Raw genomic sequence first — 18,665 nt, 5'->3', positions numbered from 1 at the left:
GTAGGTCAAAGCTTTCAAAGTGAAACTGGATCTGTGCAGTTCTATACTGAGTGAGAACAGCAGAGCCAAGGTGATGATTGCTCTTAGAAGTCCTCTGAGGATGAGTGTCATATAACAGACACATGGTCAGAAGGACTGTTTCAATCTCAATAGTGACAGAACCACTCCCATTATAGAGACAAGAGACATGTCTAAAACCGAACAGCCTGATCAAGAGACTAGAGACCGAGCCACTCAGGGTGTAGAAAATACTCAAGAAAGAGTCACAAGAACTGTTAAAAAGGTCAAAAAGGTCAATCGTCTTATTAAATCTATGGGACAGAGACAGTTAAACATTCAATCAATTACAAACATATTGGGTACAAAGTCCCAGTCATTACTAACCTTGTTTTAGAGATTTATTTCATTGTTCAAGTTCACATTCTCTGATATACTCTTCTGATATAATTTTATTCCCATGATTGTAAATCAATTCATTTGACAAGATTCATAGATGTGATACAATTGACTCTGTGATTGGAACCTGGTATGGTGTAAAAGGCATCATTTTATTCTGGGAGGTTTTTAAGGCCTGTTCACCCTTGAATTTCTCTCAACCTTTGCTAGAAGGTAGCATTTTTAAGCTGAGATAGGTAAAGAGATATTTTTGAAAATCTGGACTAGTATGTAAGCGAAAACAATTAAGTCTTTGGGATTTTTGTGAATTCAAGGGGTGAATGTAGCAGGTGTTGATTATAAATTGTGTTTTTTGTTAATTCAGTCAAAATCCTTGGGTTTTTCTATTGGTAATTAATATATATATATATATATATATATATATATATATATATATATATATATATATATATATATATTTGCCACTCTTGCTTCAGTCCGCGGGAGAAGAGCGAGGTACACATTTTGTTCAATCCTGTTTAGAAACGTGTTCAAAGGGAATCAATCACCAATTAATTGATCAGTGTTTTGTTATGATGTGCAAATGAGTTGCATGAATGTGTTACCTTTCCTTAGAACTGAATTTAAAGTAGTTTTAACCTGCAAAAGTGTAGTTTTAACCGAGAGAATGCAGTGTGACATTGTCTGTGTGAAAGTTGACTTGTGAAAGTTAGCCTGTAAAGCACGACTGATGATTTATCTTCTTTGTGTGAATGTTTAGCAGGAGCAGGCAAGGTTGTACCATGAATAATTAACTGCATGTTTTCTACTGATGCAGAGCATTTAACATAAAAGACAACTGAACCAGCAGACTGACTCCAATGTTTATTGCACATCACAACGCAGAGGGGTAGTTGAGCCATGAGAGCTGAGCCGGCTACACATGCACCAACTGTTCCAGGACAGCCCCAACCACTAAATCAGATGCATCTGCAGTAATTGTGATTGGACTGTCCGGAAGTGAATGCGCCAACATGGCAGCCTCTGCTAGAGCCTGTTTAGTGCTGTCAAAAGCTCCAATCATGTCATCGGACAAGGGGTACCGCTTTTAAGCGCCTTATAGAGGGAACACATAAGCTCAGCTGCTTTGGGAATAAACCTGTTGATAGAAATGAACCATTCCCAGGAATTCTTGGAGAGCTTTAATCGTAGGCAGCAATTAAAAAACTTTAACCGCAGCCACCCATGAAGGCAATGGGAATGCGCCATCACTCATAATTCTGTGTCTCAGAAAATCAATAGACGAAAGGCCGAATTGACATTTGGCAGGATTAATGATAAGACCGTGAGAGCTAAGGCGGTGGAAAAGTGAACGGAGATGCGACAAATGTTCTTCCTTGGATGTGCTTGCAACCAAAATGTCATCCAGGTAGACAAAAAGAAGGTCCATACCCTGTTACCAGGGCTGGATTAGTAATTGGGCATGCCGGGCATTTTCTCGGTGGGCCGACGCATTTAGGTTGCCGACAGAAAGGTTTTTTTTTTTTTTTTTGAGGACGATCACACAGGGACGGTTAACAGCCAGTGGCCCATTGGTTTGTCTCCTGTATTGACAGTGTAAACATCCAATCACAATGCGCTATAGACAGAGTGATGAAGTATTTTGCTCTGCCTATATAAAAATCGCTTCACCCCAACTTTTTCTTCGTTGGCTTTTCCCATGTTTTCACAGCTGCTTTATCAAGAACATGCTTGCTCTGCTGTGATTGATGCTGACCAAAGAGCCAGGCAGGAGGAGGAGAAGAGAGTAGTTGAATCGGTAAAGTGCTTGATAGGGACTCGCAACGGAGGCAGCCATCTAACCTATCCTAATGTGTGCAAGTCAAATCAAGTGTGTTCATAGAGGTTTCCATGGGCCAGTGTGAATAAAGCTAGATTTTAATAAAAAAAGACACAATATTGTCTGACCTGACGTTTTATTATTATCCAAAACAAAATATTATATGAGTGTGATACATATACTACATACATACACTACCAGTCAAAATATTTTGAACAGTAAGCAAGATCCAACAGAAAGATCCAAAGATCAGCATTTATTTAAAATAAAAAGCTTTTGTAACAATATACTTTTTTTTCCTTTGGTAAATGATAGAAATTAATGCTTTTATTTAGCAAGGACGCTTTAAATTGATCAAAAGTGATGATAAAGGAATTTATAATGTTACAAAAAAATTATATTTCAGATAAATGCTGTTCTTCTGAACTTTCTTTTCATCAAAGAAACCTTAAAAAATTCTAATAATAATAATAAAAAATAAACAAAAAAAAAAATGTTTTTTGAGCAGAAAATCAGAATATTTGAATGATTTCTGAAGGATCATGTGACTGGAGTAATGGTGCTAAAAATTCAGCTTTGAAATCGCAGTAGTAAATTACATTTTAAAATATATTCAAATAGAAAACAGTTATTTTAAATAGTAAAAATATTTCACAATATCACTGCTTTTTCTGTATTTTGGATCAAATAAATGCAGGCTTGGTGAAGAGAATTCTAAAAAAAAAAAAAAAAAACACCTTGAAAGTCTTACTGTTCAAAAACTTTTGGCTGGTATATACAGGTGCTGGTCATATAATTAGAATATCATCAAAAAGTTGATTTATTTCACTAATTCCATTCAAAAAGTGAAACTTGTATATTATATTCATTAATTACACAAAGACTGATATATTTCAAATGTTTATTTCTTTTAATTTTGATGATTATAACTAACAACCAAGGGAAAATCCCAAATACAGTATCTCAGAAAATTAGAATATTGTGAAAAGGTTCAATATTGAAGACACCTGGTGCCACACTCTAATCAGCTAATAAACTCAAAACCCCTGCAAAGGCATTTAAATGGTCTCTCAGTCTAGTTCTGTAGGCTACATAATCATGGGGAAGACTGCTGAATTGACAATTGTCCAAAAGACGACCACTGACACTCTGTGTCCAAGCAACAAGACACAAAAGGTCATTGCAAAAGAGGCCTGCTGTTTACAGAGCTCTGTGTCCAAGCACATTAATAGAGAAGCGAAGGGAAGGAAAAGATGTGGTAGAAAAAAAAGTCTACAAGCAATAGGAATAACCGCACCCAGGAGAGGATTGTGAAACAAAACCCATTCAAAAATGTGGGGGAGATTCACAAAGAGTGGACTGCAGCTGCAACAACAACCCAAACAACAACAACACACAGACGTATGCAAGACATAGATTTCAGCTGTCACATTCCTTGTGTCAAGCCACTCTTGAACAACAGACAGCGTCAGAAGCGTCTCGCTTCAAAAAGGACTGGACTTCTGCTGAGTAGTCCAAAGTTATGTTCTCTGATGAAAGACAATTTTGCATTTCCTTTGGAAATCAGGGTCCCAGAGTCTGGAGGAAGAGAGGAGAGGCACACAATCCACGTTGTTTGAGGTCCAGAATAAAGTTTCCACAGTCAGTGATGGTCCAAGATGCCATGTCATCTGCTGGTGTTGGTCTACTGTGTTTTCTTAGGTCCAAAGTCAACGCAGCCATATACTAGGAAGTTTTAGAGCACTTCATGCTTCCTGCTGCTGACCAACTTTATGGAGATGCAGATTTCATTTTTCCAACAGGACAAATCTATGGGGTAATTGTGAAGAGGAAGATGCAATATGCCAGACCCAAGAATGCAGAAGAGCTGAAGGCCACTATCAGAGCAACCTGGGCTCTCATCATAACACCTGAGCAGTGTCACAGACTGATTGACTCCATGCCACGCCGCATTGCTGCAGTAATTCAGGCAAAAGGAGCCCCAACTAAGTATTGAGTGCTGTACATGCTCATACTTTTAATGTTCACACTTTTCAGTTGGCCAAGATTTATAAAAATCCTTTGTATTGGACTTAAGTAATATTCTAATTTTCTGAGATACTGAATTTGGGCTTTTCCTTAGTTGTTAGTTATAATTATCAAAATTAAAAGAAATAAACATTTGAAATATATCAGTCTGTGTGTAATGAATGAATATAATATACAAGTTTCACTTTTTGAATGGAATTAGTGAAATAAACTTTTTGATGATATTCTAATTTGACCAGCACCTTACAAATTGGAAGTGATGGTGGGCCGCCTGAACCAATCTTTAAGAAGTTTTTTTGTCCCAGTCCAGCCCTGTTAGAAAGGCAAATTCATGACAAGGTTTATGTCTGTGATCTTTTGTTTTCTATCTCTTTAAGAAGAAGATTGTTCTCCTAATTCCTGCACAAATGAGGATGTAACTGGAATCTCTATATTCTTTTCATTCTTACATTGACGACAAACAAAACCAATGACATGACAGTGTGTTCACATCATCCCAGCCTGCTCACCCATTCACTCTTCTGGTCTGATAACTATCATCCTGAGTCTCTCCTCTCATCAGATTGAGAATATTACAGTTTAATTTTTTTTTCTGTTTGTCTGTCTGACAGTTTGTCAAAATAAAATTGAGAGAGAGAATGTGTCTGTGAGGCTGATCTTGTTGAACTGAGCAAAGATATGAAAACAATGAGTAAAAAAAAAAAAACATATGTATAATTGGAAGTTCTGCATTCTTATAAAACCAAAGTCATGTCATGACATTATAAAAATACATTTTCACTGTTGCTATGCACTAAGGGTAGAGTGGGGGAAAATGCCCCCTCACCTGTTTTTCCCAAAATAACCACCATATTTAAACAAAATACAATTACACTGTAAACACTCAAAAGGTTTGACAACGGGGATAAACAAATCTTGGAGAAGCTGACACCAGCGCCGTATTTGAAGAGAAGAGGATTACATTGTAAACGCTGTAATTTTCAGATATTAGTAAACAAGTGGTTTAAGAGAATATTGTTCTGCAGGATATCACAGTGATGTATGATAGATAAATAGTGAAGTCTGTAGTTTGAGAGGATATGTTATTTATAAGGAATATAATTATATTTAAAAAATTAAACATTTTTTGAAAAAGTCATAGGTTGTGGGGTTAAAACGCCCCCCCAGAGGGCATAGTTTCTCTCTATCATAATTACTATAATAACATATTTCTGTCATATCAAATCCTTTTTTTACACTTAATGCAGTATAACTAGGTGGTAAAATCAAAATATTTGAACAAAAGAAAAAAAAATTACCTCAAGTGAGCATAAGGCTAGCTTGATAGCACAGTTAGCTCACTGATGGAAGGTGGTTAGGTGACCCAATGATAAAACATAGTGGCTTTTAATGCATTTATTGAATGTATTTAACTACATAAATATACAAATTTATAAGTTTAATATTTATTTAGGGTTTTTCTGTTTGTCTTGGTGATAGTGGTGAACAAATACATCAATTATCAACCCCATAAAGGCCTAGTGTAGAAATCTCAACCTCATATATATATTTTTTCTCTCCATATAGATGCGGACATATAAAAGAAAAAGTAACCGTGGTGCTTATACAGAGCAAGCTCTACAAAATGAGATTCGAGGGGAATTCATCTGTGAAATGTGCATGGATGAACAGTGAATGGCTAATGAATTAATGTTTATTTATTTATTTATTTATTTATTTATTTATTACTTATTTGTTTGCATGGCTTAGTTATATGTATAAATATAATTGTTAAAATGGCTGTGAATGGCTAATGAATTAATGTTTATCTATGTATTTTATTTATTTATTTATTTATTAATTAATTACAACATATTTGTTTGCATGACTTAGTTATATGTATAAATTTAAATGTTAAAAATTTGGATATGTTGGACATTTCTCAAATAAATATTAATATATATATATATATAGGCCTATACATGTTTATACATTACTTGCCTTTTACTTTTAGAGATTAAAAACTAGACTGTTCATTTTGCTGTTGATCTATGAAGCAAACTGGTTGGTAAGAAAGGGGGCATTTTTACCCCCACCTTGGGGGGCGTTTTTACCCCACCGCAGGGGCAAAAACGCCCCCTTTGTACAAAAAAAAATATTTGCAGTCAAAATACTAATTAATTATGAAGGCTGAGCAATTTTAATATTTGTAGAATAATTCCTGCCATAGTCACTCAAAACCGGGATGGCAATTCTAGTCACATTTATGTTTTGTTTCACTGTAATTCACATTTTCCTTAAGGGGGGGGGGGCGTTTTCCCCCACTCTACCCATCTTTCTGAAAACGAACGGCGCTGACACTCTCCAGACGCGAAGAAACTCCGACTTTGTTCATACTCCTCTAGCCCCAAATTCACCTCATTACAACATATTATTCGCACAAAAAAAACCAGAACGTCGGCGACACAGAAGACACAAAAATTCACAATCAAAACACCAAAAATACATACAAAAATAAAATTGTAAAGAGCCAGAATGTATACAGATATAAATTTTGTCTGTGTGTGTAATACTATTACTTATATTTTGTTAATTCTCGAAGGGAGCTCAGATATACTCAAACTCAAAAGAATCTGCTGTCATTTGTTTCTCACTAAACACATGATCTCTCTCACCCGCCCATCTGACAACTTACCAGTCTCTCCTCCCATTAGACAGAGAATATCACAGTCTCTTCACAGCACTTCTTCAGTCTGTCAGGATGAAGACGAGAGAGAGAAACTATGATGCAGAGTTCATAGAAGAAAAAAAAAATGTAGGTAGCTTTAGGTATGAAACCCGTTTTTTTTTTTTTTTTTTTTGACTGCATCTGTTGTTAATATCAAGCAAAATTTGAAAGGCATTTAATGGAAAATCCAGACTGTATTCACTTGTTTTCAGTTATCTCTTTTGGTTTCTCAGAAACTCGTGAATAAGGATGTTACTGGGAGGTCTGCGATCTTGTGCTGCCTTTACAGTGACAACTGAAGTCAAGACATGAAATCTATGACAGCGGGAACATATAAAACACCATTCAGAGAAATGATTCACTTGAGGATCCAGAATACAATGTTTTATGAAAGGAAGCTCAACTCACAAACTTATGTAAGTAACTGATTCAATTTACGAATATATATATATATATATATATATATATATATATATATATATATATATATATATATATATATATATATATATATATATATATATTATTACTTTTTTATTTCACCAATATGAAAACATGTAAGGATGCCTTGAGCTACCAGCTGAAAAGATCCATCTGTAAAAATGGAACCAGAGACTGATTATTTTAGTCAGAAGAGAGAAACATCTGAAATTTGCACATTTCCTCAGCTGTTGTATTAGAAACTCCCACACAACAGTGTTAACTATTTATTTATTTATTTATTTTTCCTGAAATTGAATTCCAAAGTAATGTAACATAAAATATAGTGTTATAATGTGCATTAATTTAAAATAAAAAATAAGCTTTTTGATGAACGGAAAGTCCAGACACGACAGTCGGATGTTTGGAGACAAAGTGACGGATGGCAGAGACTTGTTCAGTATAACTAAAGGTGAAGACTGAGTAGAAGATCAAGAGTAAAGTGAAACGCTTGTGAAAGTCAACTTCTGTCTCAGCTGTCTTGAATGTACTAAATTAACAAATATCTGCTGCGCATTTCTAAACTTTTACGTGCTTACGGTTTACGTCGCTTCCGTCTGACGTCATCCGTAGGACACATTGAATACGGATGCGGAAGCGTGTGTATGATCCCCTGTCGTTTGAAAAATAACTATTTAATCTTAATTTCATACATATCTATATCATTATATTTAAACAAAACATTAACATTACTGGAGAACCATGAAGATCAGGTACGTTTGGTTAATTCTGAGTGGAATATTTGTACAAATACGTGTCAATGAGGGCTTGGTTAGTATGCTCCTATTTTTTGTTCTGCATGTACTGTTTTGTTTTCAAACAGGTCATTTAAACTAGAATGAAGAGGGGAACCTTTTAAGCATAATTAATACATTGTTTATTTATCATTATTCAACAATCAAGAGGTTTATGTGCAGGCGAATAGCTACACTTATTATTTTGTATTTAGCAGTTTGGTATGGTCCATTCAAAGTAATGTTTTGTGAAGACACCCCCTCATGAACATGTAACAGGGTCCCCACACTTTGGTTAACTTCAAATTCAAGGACCTTTCAAGGAGGTTCCCAGGTCCAATACCCTCAAATTCAAGGACTTAATGTAGGGACACAAAAAGCCGAGAAAAAGCCGAGCTCCTGGAGGCGTGCCGTGGGTGGAGCTATTATACTGATGTTTCGTGTTGTTTCCATTAACATATATTCACTTATGTGCTGATTTCCAACAAAAGACACAAATCTTATGCAGTTGTACTTACAAGAATGGGGTCTTTTATCACTGGGAATCACTGAAATGACGAGAACACACAAACGCACTTGCTACACTCCGTTGCTACCCCATAAAACATCCACATGACATTACCAGTTTGTTGTATGTGTAACTTATAAAATTAAAACACAATGTATAAATACCAAAACAAAAAAATAATACCAAGAGTATGAAATGAATACCCTCCAAACTCGCGTTAGCTCTGTTCCAGGAGGAATGCCTTCATCTAGACACAATTAATATTTATATTTCCACAGTATTTACGATTGCAGAAATATATATTTGTTTACATTTTGCAGAACAGATGGAAGAAGATCTGTCAATGTGCATTTGGTTCATTATGTTCAGATGTTCAGTAACTTAGCCGTCATGTGAGGAGTTTTCACTCTTCTCTGTGTCAGAGGTTATTTATATAATACATAATTAATATATACTTAATATAATATATAAAATATAATATATTTCAGTGATGCAAATCAGAATTTTCATCAGCTGTTACTCCAGTTTTTCAGAGTCATATGATGAAATCATTCTAATATATTGATTTATTACCAGCGCTGGAAACAGTTTTTAACGAACATCACTGATAGTAAATTTGTTTATGATTCTTTGAAAAAAACAAAACTAAAACTAAAACAACATATAGTAAAGATTTCTGAAGGATTATGTGACACTGAAGACTGGAGTAAAGGCTGATGAAAAAATAAAATTATAACATTTTATAATGTGTATAATATATATATTTAATATATATATATATTATACACACATACATTACATAAATTGTATCTATATATCCAAATAAAAATAGACTATAGATATTCAGTATATGATCCAAAGTAACTAGTAACTAACTACTCGAGTAGTTTTTTTTATCCAATACTCAAGTAACTATTCAGACTATTATTTTTACTTGAGTTCAGTTTTTGGGTACTCTTATATATACACATACATACAGGTTATATACACCACACACACACACACACATATATATATATATATATATATATATATATATATATATATATATATATATATATATATATATATATTAGTGGTGGGCATAGATTAAATATTTTTAATCTAGATTAATCTCACTGTAATCTTGGAGTTAATCTAGATTAATCTAGATTAAAATAGCTCATTTGAATTCTGTCGAAGGCATTCAAATTATGTTCAATAAGATGTACTTGTCAGTACTGATAGAGCTGTGCTGCACTCAAACATAGTAGTTTGATGACGACTCTTCCCCTGCGCTACATTGCTTGGCCCGGCATCTTCCGCTTTAACTAAGGGATGCTTTGGGTTTAGGTGGTACTTGAGACTGAAAGAACTCCTACAGTAAACTAATTCCGCATTGCACAAGTTGCAAACAACCTTACGCCTGTTTCACACATACTCCGTCTGCAGTGCGTTGCATTTTTTTTTTTACGCACCCATGTTAACGGATTCCTGCGTTCACGCGGTTGCGGTCCATCAGTGCGTTCCAGGAGCAGTGCAGCGATCTTTTACGTACCGAGTCTAGTTTTGCTGTGCTGCATGCGCTGAATTAAAATGACAGCGCATTGTTCGCGGTAAAAATTAACATGGATTGACACGGAAATGCGGTTTTCACAATTTCACAATAAATGTAAAAGCCTACTGTTTTTCACATGCAACACATGGGTTTTGGCTAGGTTTTGAAACAAGAAAAAGAGCACCTTTAGATAAACGAGGCAACATGATATAGGCCTATGCACTTTTATGGAAGCAGAAAAACAAAGTTCATTAAGAACCGTGCGATTGCTTGTAATAAAGATTTAAATGCAAATGGCACGAGAGTCGACTGTTTCTGTCAGTGGTGCTTTAATTTTAAATATTTGCGATATATCCCAACAAGAAAAGTAGGCTAATTGTTGTGTTTAAATGTTTTTGCCGCTTGCTTGAGCAGCTTATACAAACCTAGAAGTCAAAAACAATAAAAATATGTTTATTTATATTTATTAAGTTTAAACTAATGTGTATGATTATGAAAGACTGTGACTGTTCTGTGATAAGAGTCACAATTTTTTTTTTTTAAACATGGTTTGAAATATAGAATGATGAACAAATGTTGTGTTTGTGGACTAAACAGGCCGCGGATCAGTAGCGGACTGCAAATGCGTCCTGTGTGAAAGCACAAAGAGTCCGTGCTGCATCTGCACCACACACACACGAGCTGTGTCCCAAAGTTGAGTGTGCACACTTCGAAGCAGTGGCGTAGCCACGGGTGTGCCAGGGTGTGCCGGTGCCACCCACAGGGGCAGCTGGCACACCTAAAAATAGATGCAGAATTATTTGTGTTGAATTATTTGTAAAAATGTTTACTAAACTTGGGCTATTGTTGTTTACTTAGAAAATATATTTTTAAAAATCAACCCTTTCACGCATAAGTTACAAATATTTTTAAACTAACCCTTGTTTCCAAGGCGACGCGTCATGGTTGTCACGTGACACACACCGCGGCCACAATAACTAACCAGATGTAGGCTATCGCTATTCGTTTTATTACGTTTTTCATTTTTTATTAAAAAATATTCACAAACATTGACACGCTTACCATGTCAACTATTTGATATTCCGATTCTTCGTTTTAAAACCTTTATAAAATATCTTGATCTGACGAGATGAGCGCTGCAGTTCAGAGTCCTGTCAGCCGGATTTAACGTACAGCCAAACTGTCTCTGGTACAGCACTTGAATTCCCCAGTTTCTCCCCGAAATACATGAAAGTAAGTGGCTGTTGAACTGTGAGAATAGAGTAATACTTTATTGTTCTGCTATGTGTGTCTGATATATGAATAAAACACATAGGCAAATTACATTTGAATATATAGATAGTTTTTACTGCTTCCATAGACATCAGTGTGTATTTTACAAACTACCAATGTTTTTTTTTTACTAGTGATAATGTATATTTAAATATATGAAACCTAAAATAAACATTATGTGGTTGAAAACACTGCATATTAGTTATATGATAATTGTTGATATACAGAGGTGGAAAGTAACGAATTACATTTACTCGCGTTACTGTAACTGAGTAGCTTTTTTGAGTACTTCTACTTTTTAAAGTAATTTTTAAAATCTGTAATTTTACTTAAGTATATTCAGTTTGAAGTATTGTACTTCGCTACATTTTAAAACATATTAATTACTGAGTAAAAAAAAAAAAAAAAAAATCCCTCCCTGTAAACTAGCTACTGCAGTAAATAATGTGCAGAAGGGCAAACTGGTGCTAAAATCACAAGAAAGAAGCAGACGGACAAAACAGGCGTTAGTGGTGCAGACACCGCTGAAAACAAAACCCCGTCATATTCTGAAATTGAACTCTAAGGAAATGAAATGAACCCCTGGCCATATTTATGCTTTATTATGCAGTGTAAACTGTGCTTGCCTAGGGAGACCAAACTAGCAGCTTATAAAATCACGACAAGACATCAACCCTTCGCAAGCATGTAGAGGTAAGCTAAATAACTGCATCGTTGCATTGGTGGTTAAAATTAAGCTTTGATATTTTAGCAAGAGGTTTTGCACAAATTAGCCAAAAAGACAGTGGTGCGGAGTGTGCGATATATATCGTCTGCGACTGCGATAATATCAAAATTGTTGTTTTAATGATGTGTGCGCGCATTTATATAGTGCCAGGGACGTGCACAGGGGGGTTGCTCAGGTTGCCCGGGCAACATCAGGGACGTGCACAGGGGGGTTGCTCAGGTTGCCCGGGCAACTGCCCATATGCCCTTCTCGACTCACATTGCCCTTCCGAGGTGGAAAAAAAAAAAAAAAAAAAAAATCGTACAATGGATGCAGAATTTCACGTAGGCCTAGATAAAAAAAATAAAAAAATTAAAAAAAATCGCAAAGCCTCATTCACTTCCATATTCGGGCACCCGTCCGAAAGTGAAAGTCGGTAGGGGAAGGGCAAACTCTCTTTACGTGGCTGCAGCGCTGCACGCGACCGGCACCTGAGCTGAGCCTGCATGAGCGGCCCTAGAAGGAGATTGTCGCGGTTGTCGGGTGAGACGACTCAACGTTGTCGGAAAAGTAATAGTAAGGTTATAATCGTTAACGAAAACGAACGAAAAAACGAAAACTAGTTGGGAAAAAAAATTGTGTTAACTGAAATAAAAATAAAAACGAGGCATTACAAAAAAAACGATAACTAACCAAAACTGTAATGTGTGTTTTGCAAAACTAACTAAAATAAAATAAAATTATAGATTAAATGTCCTTAGTTTTTTCGTCTTTGTCAATGTCTTTCATAGTAGAGCGAACGTTCAGCTGCATTTCATTTCCCTGCGTCTCTCACTCACGCGTCTCTCTCACATAACGTTACTCGCGCGCTCACAGCCCTCCCCTCCGTGCACACCGCGTCTCCATGAGAACGAGTGTTGGAAGCAAGTTCGCGAAAGTTTGGTATCTCGTGAAAACCATTACACAATCACACATTAAAAAGTGGTATAAAAATATTTTTAATTCTGAATATAATTTTGTCAGTGTGTTAATGTCGACCCGAGAAGCGATTGCTACTTTAGAAAGTTAACTAGACGCAAGTTTGAGGTAAAATGCACTTGGGCTGTCGATGTCAAAACACTATTTAAGCTGTGATTCAAGTAAGGAATAATTGACGACGGGCCGTTGAATTATTAGAAAAATAATGCACACCTGAGGTGGTGATTCGGTCACGACTCGAAGCGGAGTCAATTATTCCGCTTATACCACGGTTACCACACCTCAAGACATCGATCAGATGATATATTTAAAGGGATTCGTTCGGTTTTTGTACTTAATCGCTATTGTGGGTAGGACTATTTCTTCCCGCATCTCATCCAACGCTTCTTTTGCTGGTTTCACAATGTCATTTTAAAGCTGGTAATGGAGGCTTGAGCCGTTGATAGTATTATAATGCAGTTATTAATGAAGTTATTAGAAAGAGAGCGAGAGAGAGAGAGAGACACACACACACACACCACACACACACACACACAGAGAGAGAGAGAGAGAGAGAGAGAGAGAGAGAGAGAGAGAGAGAGAGAGAGAGCTTGTGTGAATTAGGCCGCAGCAGCGTCTCTAAACAGCGCGGTTATTACCTCGCTAGTGAGAAATGTCATGTACTTTTGGAAAATCGTCTGTCATGTTGTTGTGTTTGTTAGTCCTGTACTTTCCGTTATTACAGTTTCACTATGCGAAGTGATATGGAACTGTAATGCGGTCAAGAGCGCTGCCTGGAACTACGTTCGCCACGCTTTTCCCAGAAAATAATGTCACGCCTCAGAACGTTCGTCAGCCAATCAGATTCAAGCATTCAACGGCCCCGTAGTATAAATATTAAATAATGTTATGTCATTTTTTTTACTCTTACACTGAATGTTTGCTCCTTCATTCCAGATGAGTAGGCTATTGTATAGGGTAAATTTAGTATAGTATACAGCTGTGGAATTTGTATAGGGTGTGAATTCTGTATAGAAAATTATTGCTTGACTAAAGTAAAGCCCTCTCTCTCTTTCTCACCCATGCACACTCACTCATGCACACACCCACGGCACACACACACACTAAAAAAATTATGCTGTATTTAAAGTTTTCTTTTTATTTGTTATTTGTCATGTTCTTTTCTCAGATTAAGCTCCCTCACAATCTGACAGAAATGTCTTGTTGTGGCTCAAAAATGGGTTGAACACATGCGGTTCATGTATGTCTTCTTTTGCGTCTGTTGGCTCTTTAGGTTTTTTACTGGCACACGTCACTTACACATTTTGCACTTAGGCCTACTGCGGAGTGTTGAGACTGTTTACATATGTGTGCCCATATGTACATTTTATGTACTGATTTTATTTTTGAATGAATATTTTCTAAAATTGTATGATGTTTTTGTTGAGTTATTATTACACAATACTTTTTCTGACCTTTTTTGAATCTTGCCCCTGACAAATAACCCAAATTACAAAAAAAAGACTAAAACTAACACTAAAAAGTCATGTTTTTCTATGTTATTATTAGTAGTAGTTAAGGTGATTGAGTGCTGTATTTCAGTGTTTTACTTTGTGTATATATATTTTAATAAAGACCCTGTTATTCTCAGTCCTTCATATAACCCGTGAGTTATTTTATTTTTTTTTGGGGGGGGGAGTGCCCTTTTTTTTTAGATCAGAGCAACTGCCCTCAAAATTCCTGTGCACGTCCCTGTTTAGAATGATCACAAAATTGAAGATATAGGGGCAGAAAATGTACATATTTATATCATTTCATATAGTAAATCAAAATCACACAAAGAAATTATTATTATTATTAAAAAAACAAAAATAATACATTTTATAAAAACATATAAATATATATATATATATATATATATATATATATATATATATATTATTATTATTATAATTATTTTTTTTTTATTATAACAGTTCAATAAACAAGTTAATTAAGAGACTTGTATTGTATTTTAGACACCATATTGCCTGTTTTTGCTCTATTTCTACAACAAAAAATAATTCCAAACACAGCCACCAAAGCACAGTTTTGCGTCTCTGAGCAACATGACAGTGTTTCGTTCCTGAATGAATCAACCGTTTAAATGATTCGGTTCAATCGCAATGACTCACTTATTAACAGTGACTTCCTGACACATACTGGCCATTTTAATTTCACATTTAAAGTATCTTTTGATTTTTTTTAAAATAATTAATTTCTTATAATTTCAAATGAGTATTCAACATTTTATGTCTTGTATATCAAAACATTATTCATGCATTTGTAACTGCAGGTTAAATGCATTCTTGTCCTGCACTAAACAGTGTGTAAATACATCTAATTGATGAAGCCGATGAATCTTCTGCATTTCCTCTGCATTGAAAAGATGAGTTTGTTGATACTGATTTGCCTGGTAACAGCCCAAATGTCTTAACTATGTAAATAACTGATTCCTTTAATTAAAAACAACTAGTTTGAGATTAATAGGCCTATCCCAGTGGGTGTCAAACTCAGTTCCTGGAGGGCCGTAGCCCTGCAGAGTTTAGTTCTAACCCTGCTCCAGCACACACATCATGTAGGTTTCAAATAAGCCAAATGATTAGATTAGCTGGATCAGGTGTGTTTATATCTAAACTGTGCAGGACTGTGGCCCTCCAGGAACTGAGTTTGACACCCTTGGCCTGGCCCATTTTTGCCTCCCTCCCACTGTTAAAATGTAACTAAGTAATTTTTACTCTGAGTAAATTTTAAACATGCTACTTTTTACTTTTACTTGAGTAGATTTTTAGACTGGTACTTTTACTTGTACTTAAGTAAAATTTCATTAATGTAATGGTACTTTTACTTGTGTAGAATATTTTTGTACTCTTTCAACCTCTGTTGAAATATGACAAGCGCTGAGCGCATCCGTCTCTGGCTTAGCGCCAGCCAACGCGCGAAAGCAGTTTGAATCTGACAGTTCTGTGACGCCACTGAACATTCTAAATCATACTCTCAGGGGCACAGAAATAAACATTCAATATATGGTGTCATAATGCTCAAAATGTTAAAATGTAATTTTCATTTTAAATTATTTTCGTTAAAAAAAATCTGCCGATATTCGGACTACCAACCAATCAGCAAACAGCAGCTGACTGTGACCCCAGCAGCTCCCCAGAGATCTTTGCCGCGCATACAAACAGATAATTTTTGATTGCACATTGCTAGCTAGCAATATGTCGCAGAGCTCCCTTCTTAATTTTTTTTGAAAAAAAACCTCGGCTTGATGGACAGCCGGACACAAGGCCTCACGTTACACCTTATGAGGATGCTTCTCCGTCCCTGACAGCCCTATGAGACAATGAGACATAGTACACCTGATTGCACCTGATTGCTCTCATCATGCTGATCACAAACAATATCATACATTAAGACTCCGCCCATTACAGTAGTAGCCATTTTGAAAAGTACAGTGTTCCGTTTTTTTCACTCAAATGATCTTCGGGGCGAGCCACATAAAAAAAGTACTGTCCGATTTCTGATGTTTTGTTCTTCAGGCTCTGCACTGCTCTTGGTGCTTAAATGCTTGCTGCGCTGCTGTACTTGATGTGCGCCATACTTGGTCTGTTTGCTGTGCCTTGCAGAGCTTGGCCCCGTATTGCTGCTTGCAGCTATATTATTTTATACAGTTTTATGGTTATGTGGGGCATGGTTATGGTTAGGGTTAATAATTTTGCACAGTAATCTGACAATAAATGTGGCACACCCAGATTTTCATATGCACACCCAGAGTCTCTTTTCTGGCTACACTACTATGTTAGCACAATAAGGAGGGGGGTCTTTCTGGCTCTGTTTTAGGAGCTGGCCTGTGTCACTGTTTTGAATTACTGTTTTGGTCTGGTGTAAAGTATTGCACATCTACACGTGAGATATTGGGGGTTGTTGAACCCTTATGGTATCAACTTGCTAGCAGCTAAGCCTATTTGTGTTTTAGAACTTTTGATGAGTTGTTAATAAATTTCGGTTACCTGGATGATTAAGTGGAGAAATTTATTGCTTGACATTGATAGGCTTTACAGAAGCTTTGTAAAGGTGTAAATCGCGTTTCAAGCGTAAGAATAAAATTATTTGCAGTATTTTACTGTTACTTGTAAGTGTAATTCATATATTATGAAACTGCAGCTTCATGCTGAAGAAAAATAAATATGATATGCATGCTTCTGACTTCCATTTTTCCGCGCTCACACTTTTGGCACGTTTTTTTTCTCCAAAAGACGGTCAAAAGCAGTGCAAGCCTGTGAACGGTGATTTGCAAGCGAAAACAACAGTTTAAAGAACTGCAAAACAGATTGACTGCATAGAACCAATCTGTAAGTGTAACAAAAACAAACTGTTGCAAATGTCTAAATGACCTGTTGTGCATGTGGGGCAAACAGTAACCCGAAATAAACATCACATTCACACCTCCCTCTTTCCTTACAATTTTCTCACAATTCTCTCACTATAATCTCAGGAACTTAGATTTGCAAGCGTGAGGGGGAGGGCGGGGCCACCTTCTTTCTTGTAGCCAATCACATGAGCCTCTCGATGACTCTTCATTTGGCTCTTATCTGATTGGTTCAATAACACACATTAAACGCCAAGACCAAGACATTCATCTTCATTTAGTTCAAATTAGTTCTTGCTGCAGGAATGGTTCTTTTAACATACACATATAGTAAAATAAATAAATAAATAAAAACATCTTAATTAAACCATGCTCCTTTCATAAGCTGTGTTCATACTTGATTGTGAGCTAGTGTTAACATTATTTGATTTGGCTTTACATTGAACTTTCACAATCTGCTTACACCACTGAGCTGATGTTAAACTTTATAATCAAAATGATGTTATGTGACAATGCTCGACACTATGATAATCAGAATGCTATACTGTGTAAAACATTTTTACTATGCCAATAAAGCTACTTAAATATGAATTTGTCAATTTTTCAGACCATGTTTCTTTTTATGGTATTTAACACTGATTACTTTCATGTGACTGATCAAGCTATTATATGAAGCAAAATGAGTAACAAAATGCTTTCTTTGTGTCCAGATTTGACTAATGCAAAAACTTAAATAAATATATAATAAATAAATATGTCTTTAATAATGTCTAAATATATATCCAAATTCAAGTGACTAATTATGTGACCTTAATAAAGCCATTATAGGGAACACACAGTCATGTTTATATATTTATATAGCGAGAGCTAAACCGCCATCTAGTGGTTACACGATAGTAATACACATGATAAATGGTGACTTAAGTTAGAGATAAATATTTTAATAAATATTTTAGTAATTTTTGTAAAATCCACTACAACAACAACATATTAAATAAAACATTATTTCTGTTGGTACAATTATTATTGAACCAAATTTAAAAAAAAAAAAATAGAACATAAGAAACATACTACATTAAATGTATTAGGCTAGTGCAGATACTAGACTTTCAA

The 18,665-nt window shown here is 35.6% G+C and overlaps 1 protein-coding gene across 1 annotated transcript in view; it reads left to right on the top strand.

Moving 5' to 3' along the window:
- The first annotated feature begins 7,099 nt into the window (after positions 1-7,099).
- LOC109095006 (CD276 antigen homolog) overlaps positions 7,100-18,665 on the top strand; it is a 467,477-nt gene continuing 455,911 nt past the window's right edge. Inside the window, exon 1 of the mRNA XM_042749641.1 lies at positions 7,100-7,366. Coding sequence (XP_042605575.1) covers positions 7,338-7,366 — 29 coding nt within the window. The 5' untranslated portion in view covers positions 7,100-7,337. The remainder of the gene's footprint in view (positions 7,367-18,665) is intronic.

Source organism: Cyprinus carpio, chromosome B22 (genome assembly GCF_018340385.1).
Source record: "Cyprinus carpio isolate SPL01 chromosome B22, ASM1834038v1, whole genome shotgun sequence".
Lineage (NCBI taxonomy): Eukaryota > Metazoa > Chordata > Actinopteri > Cypriniformes > Cyprinidae > Cyprinus > Cyprinus carpio.
Note: the sequence above shows the minus strand (reverse complement) of the source record. Positions and strands in the feature narration are given on the sequence as shown.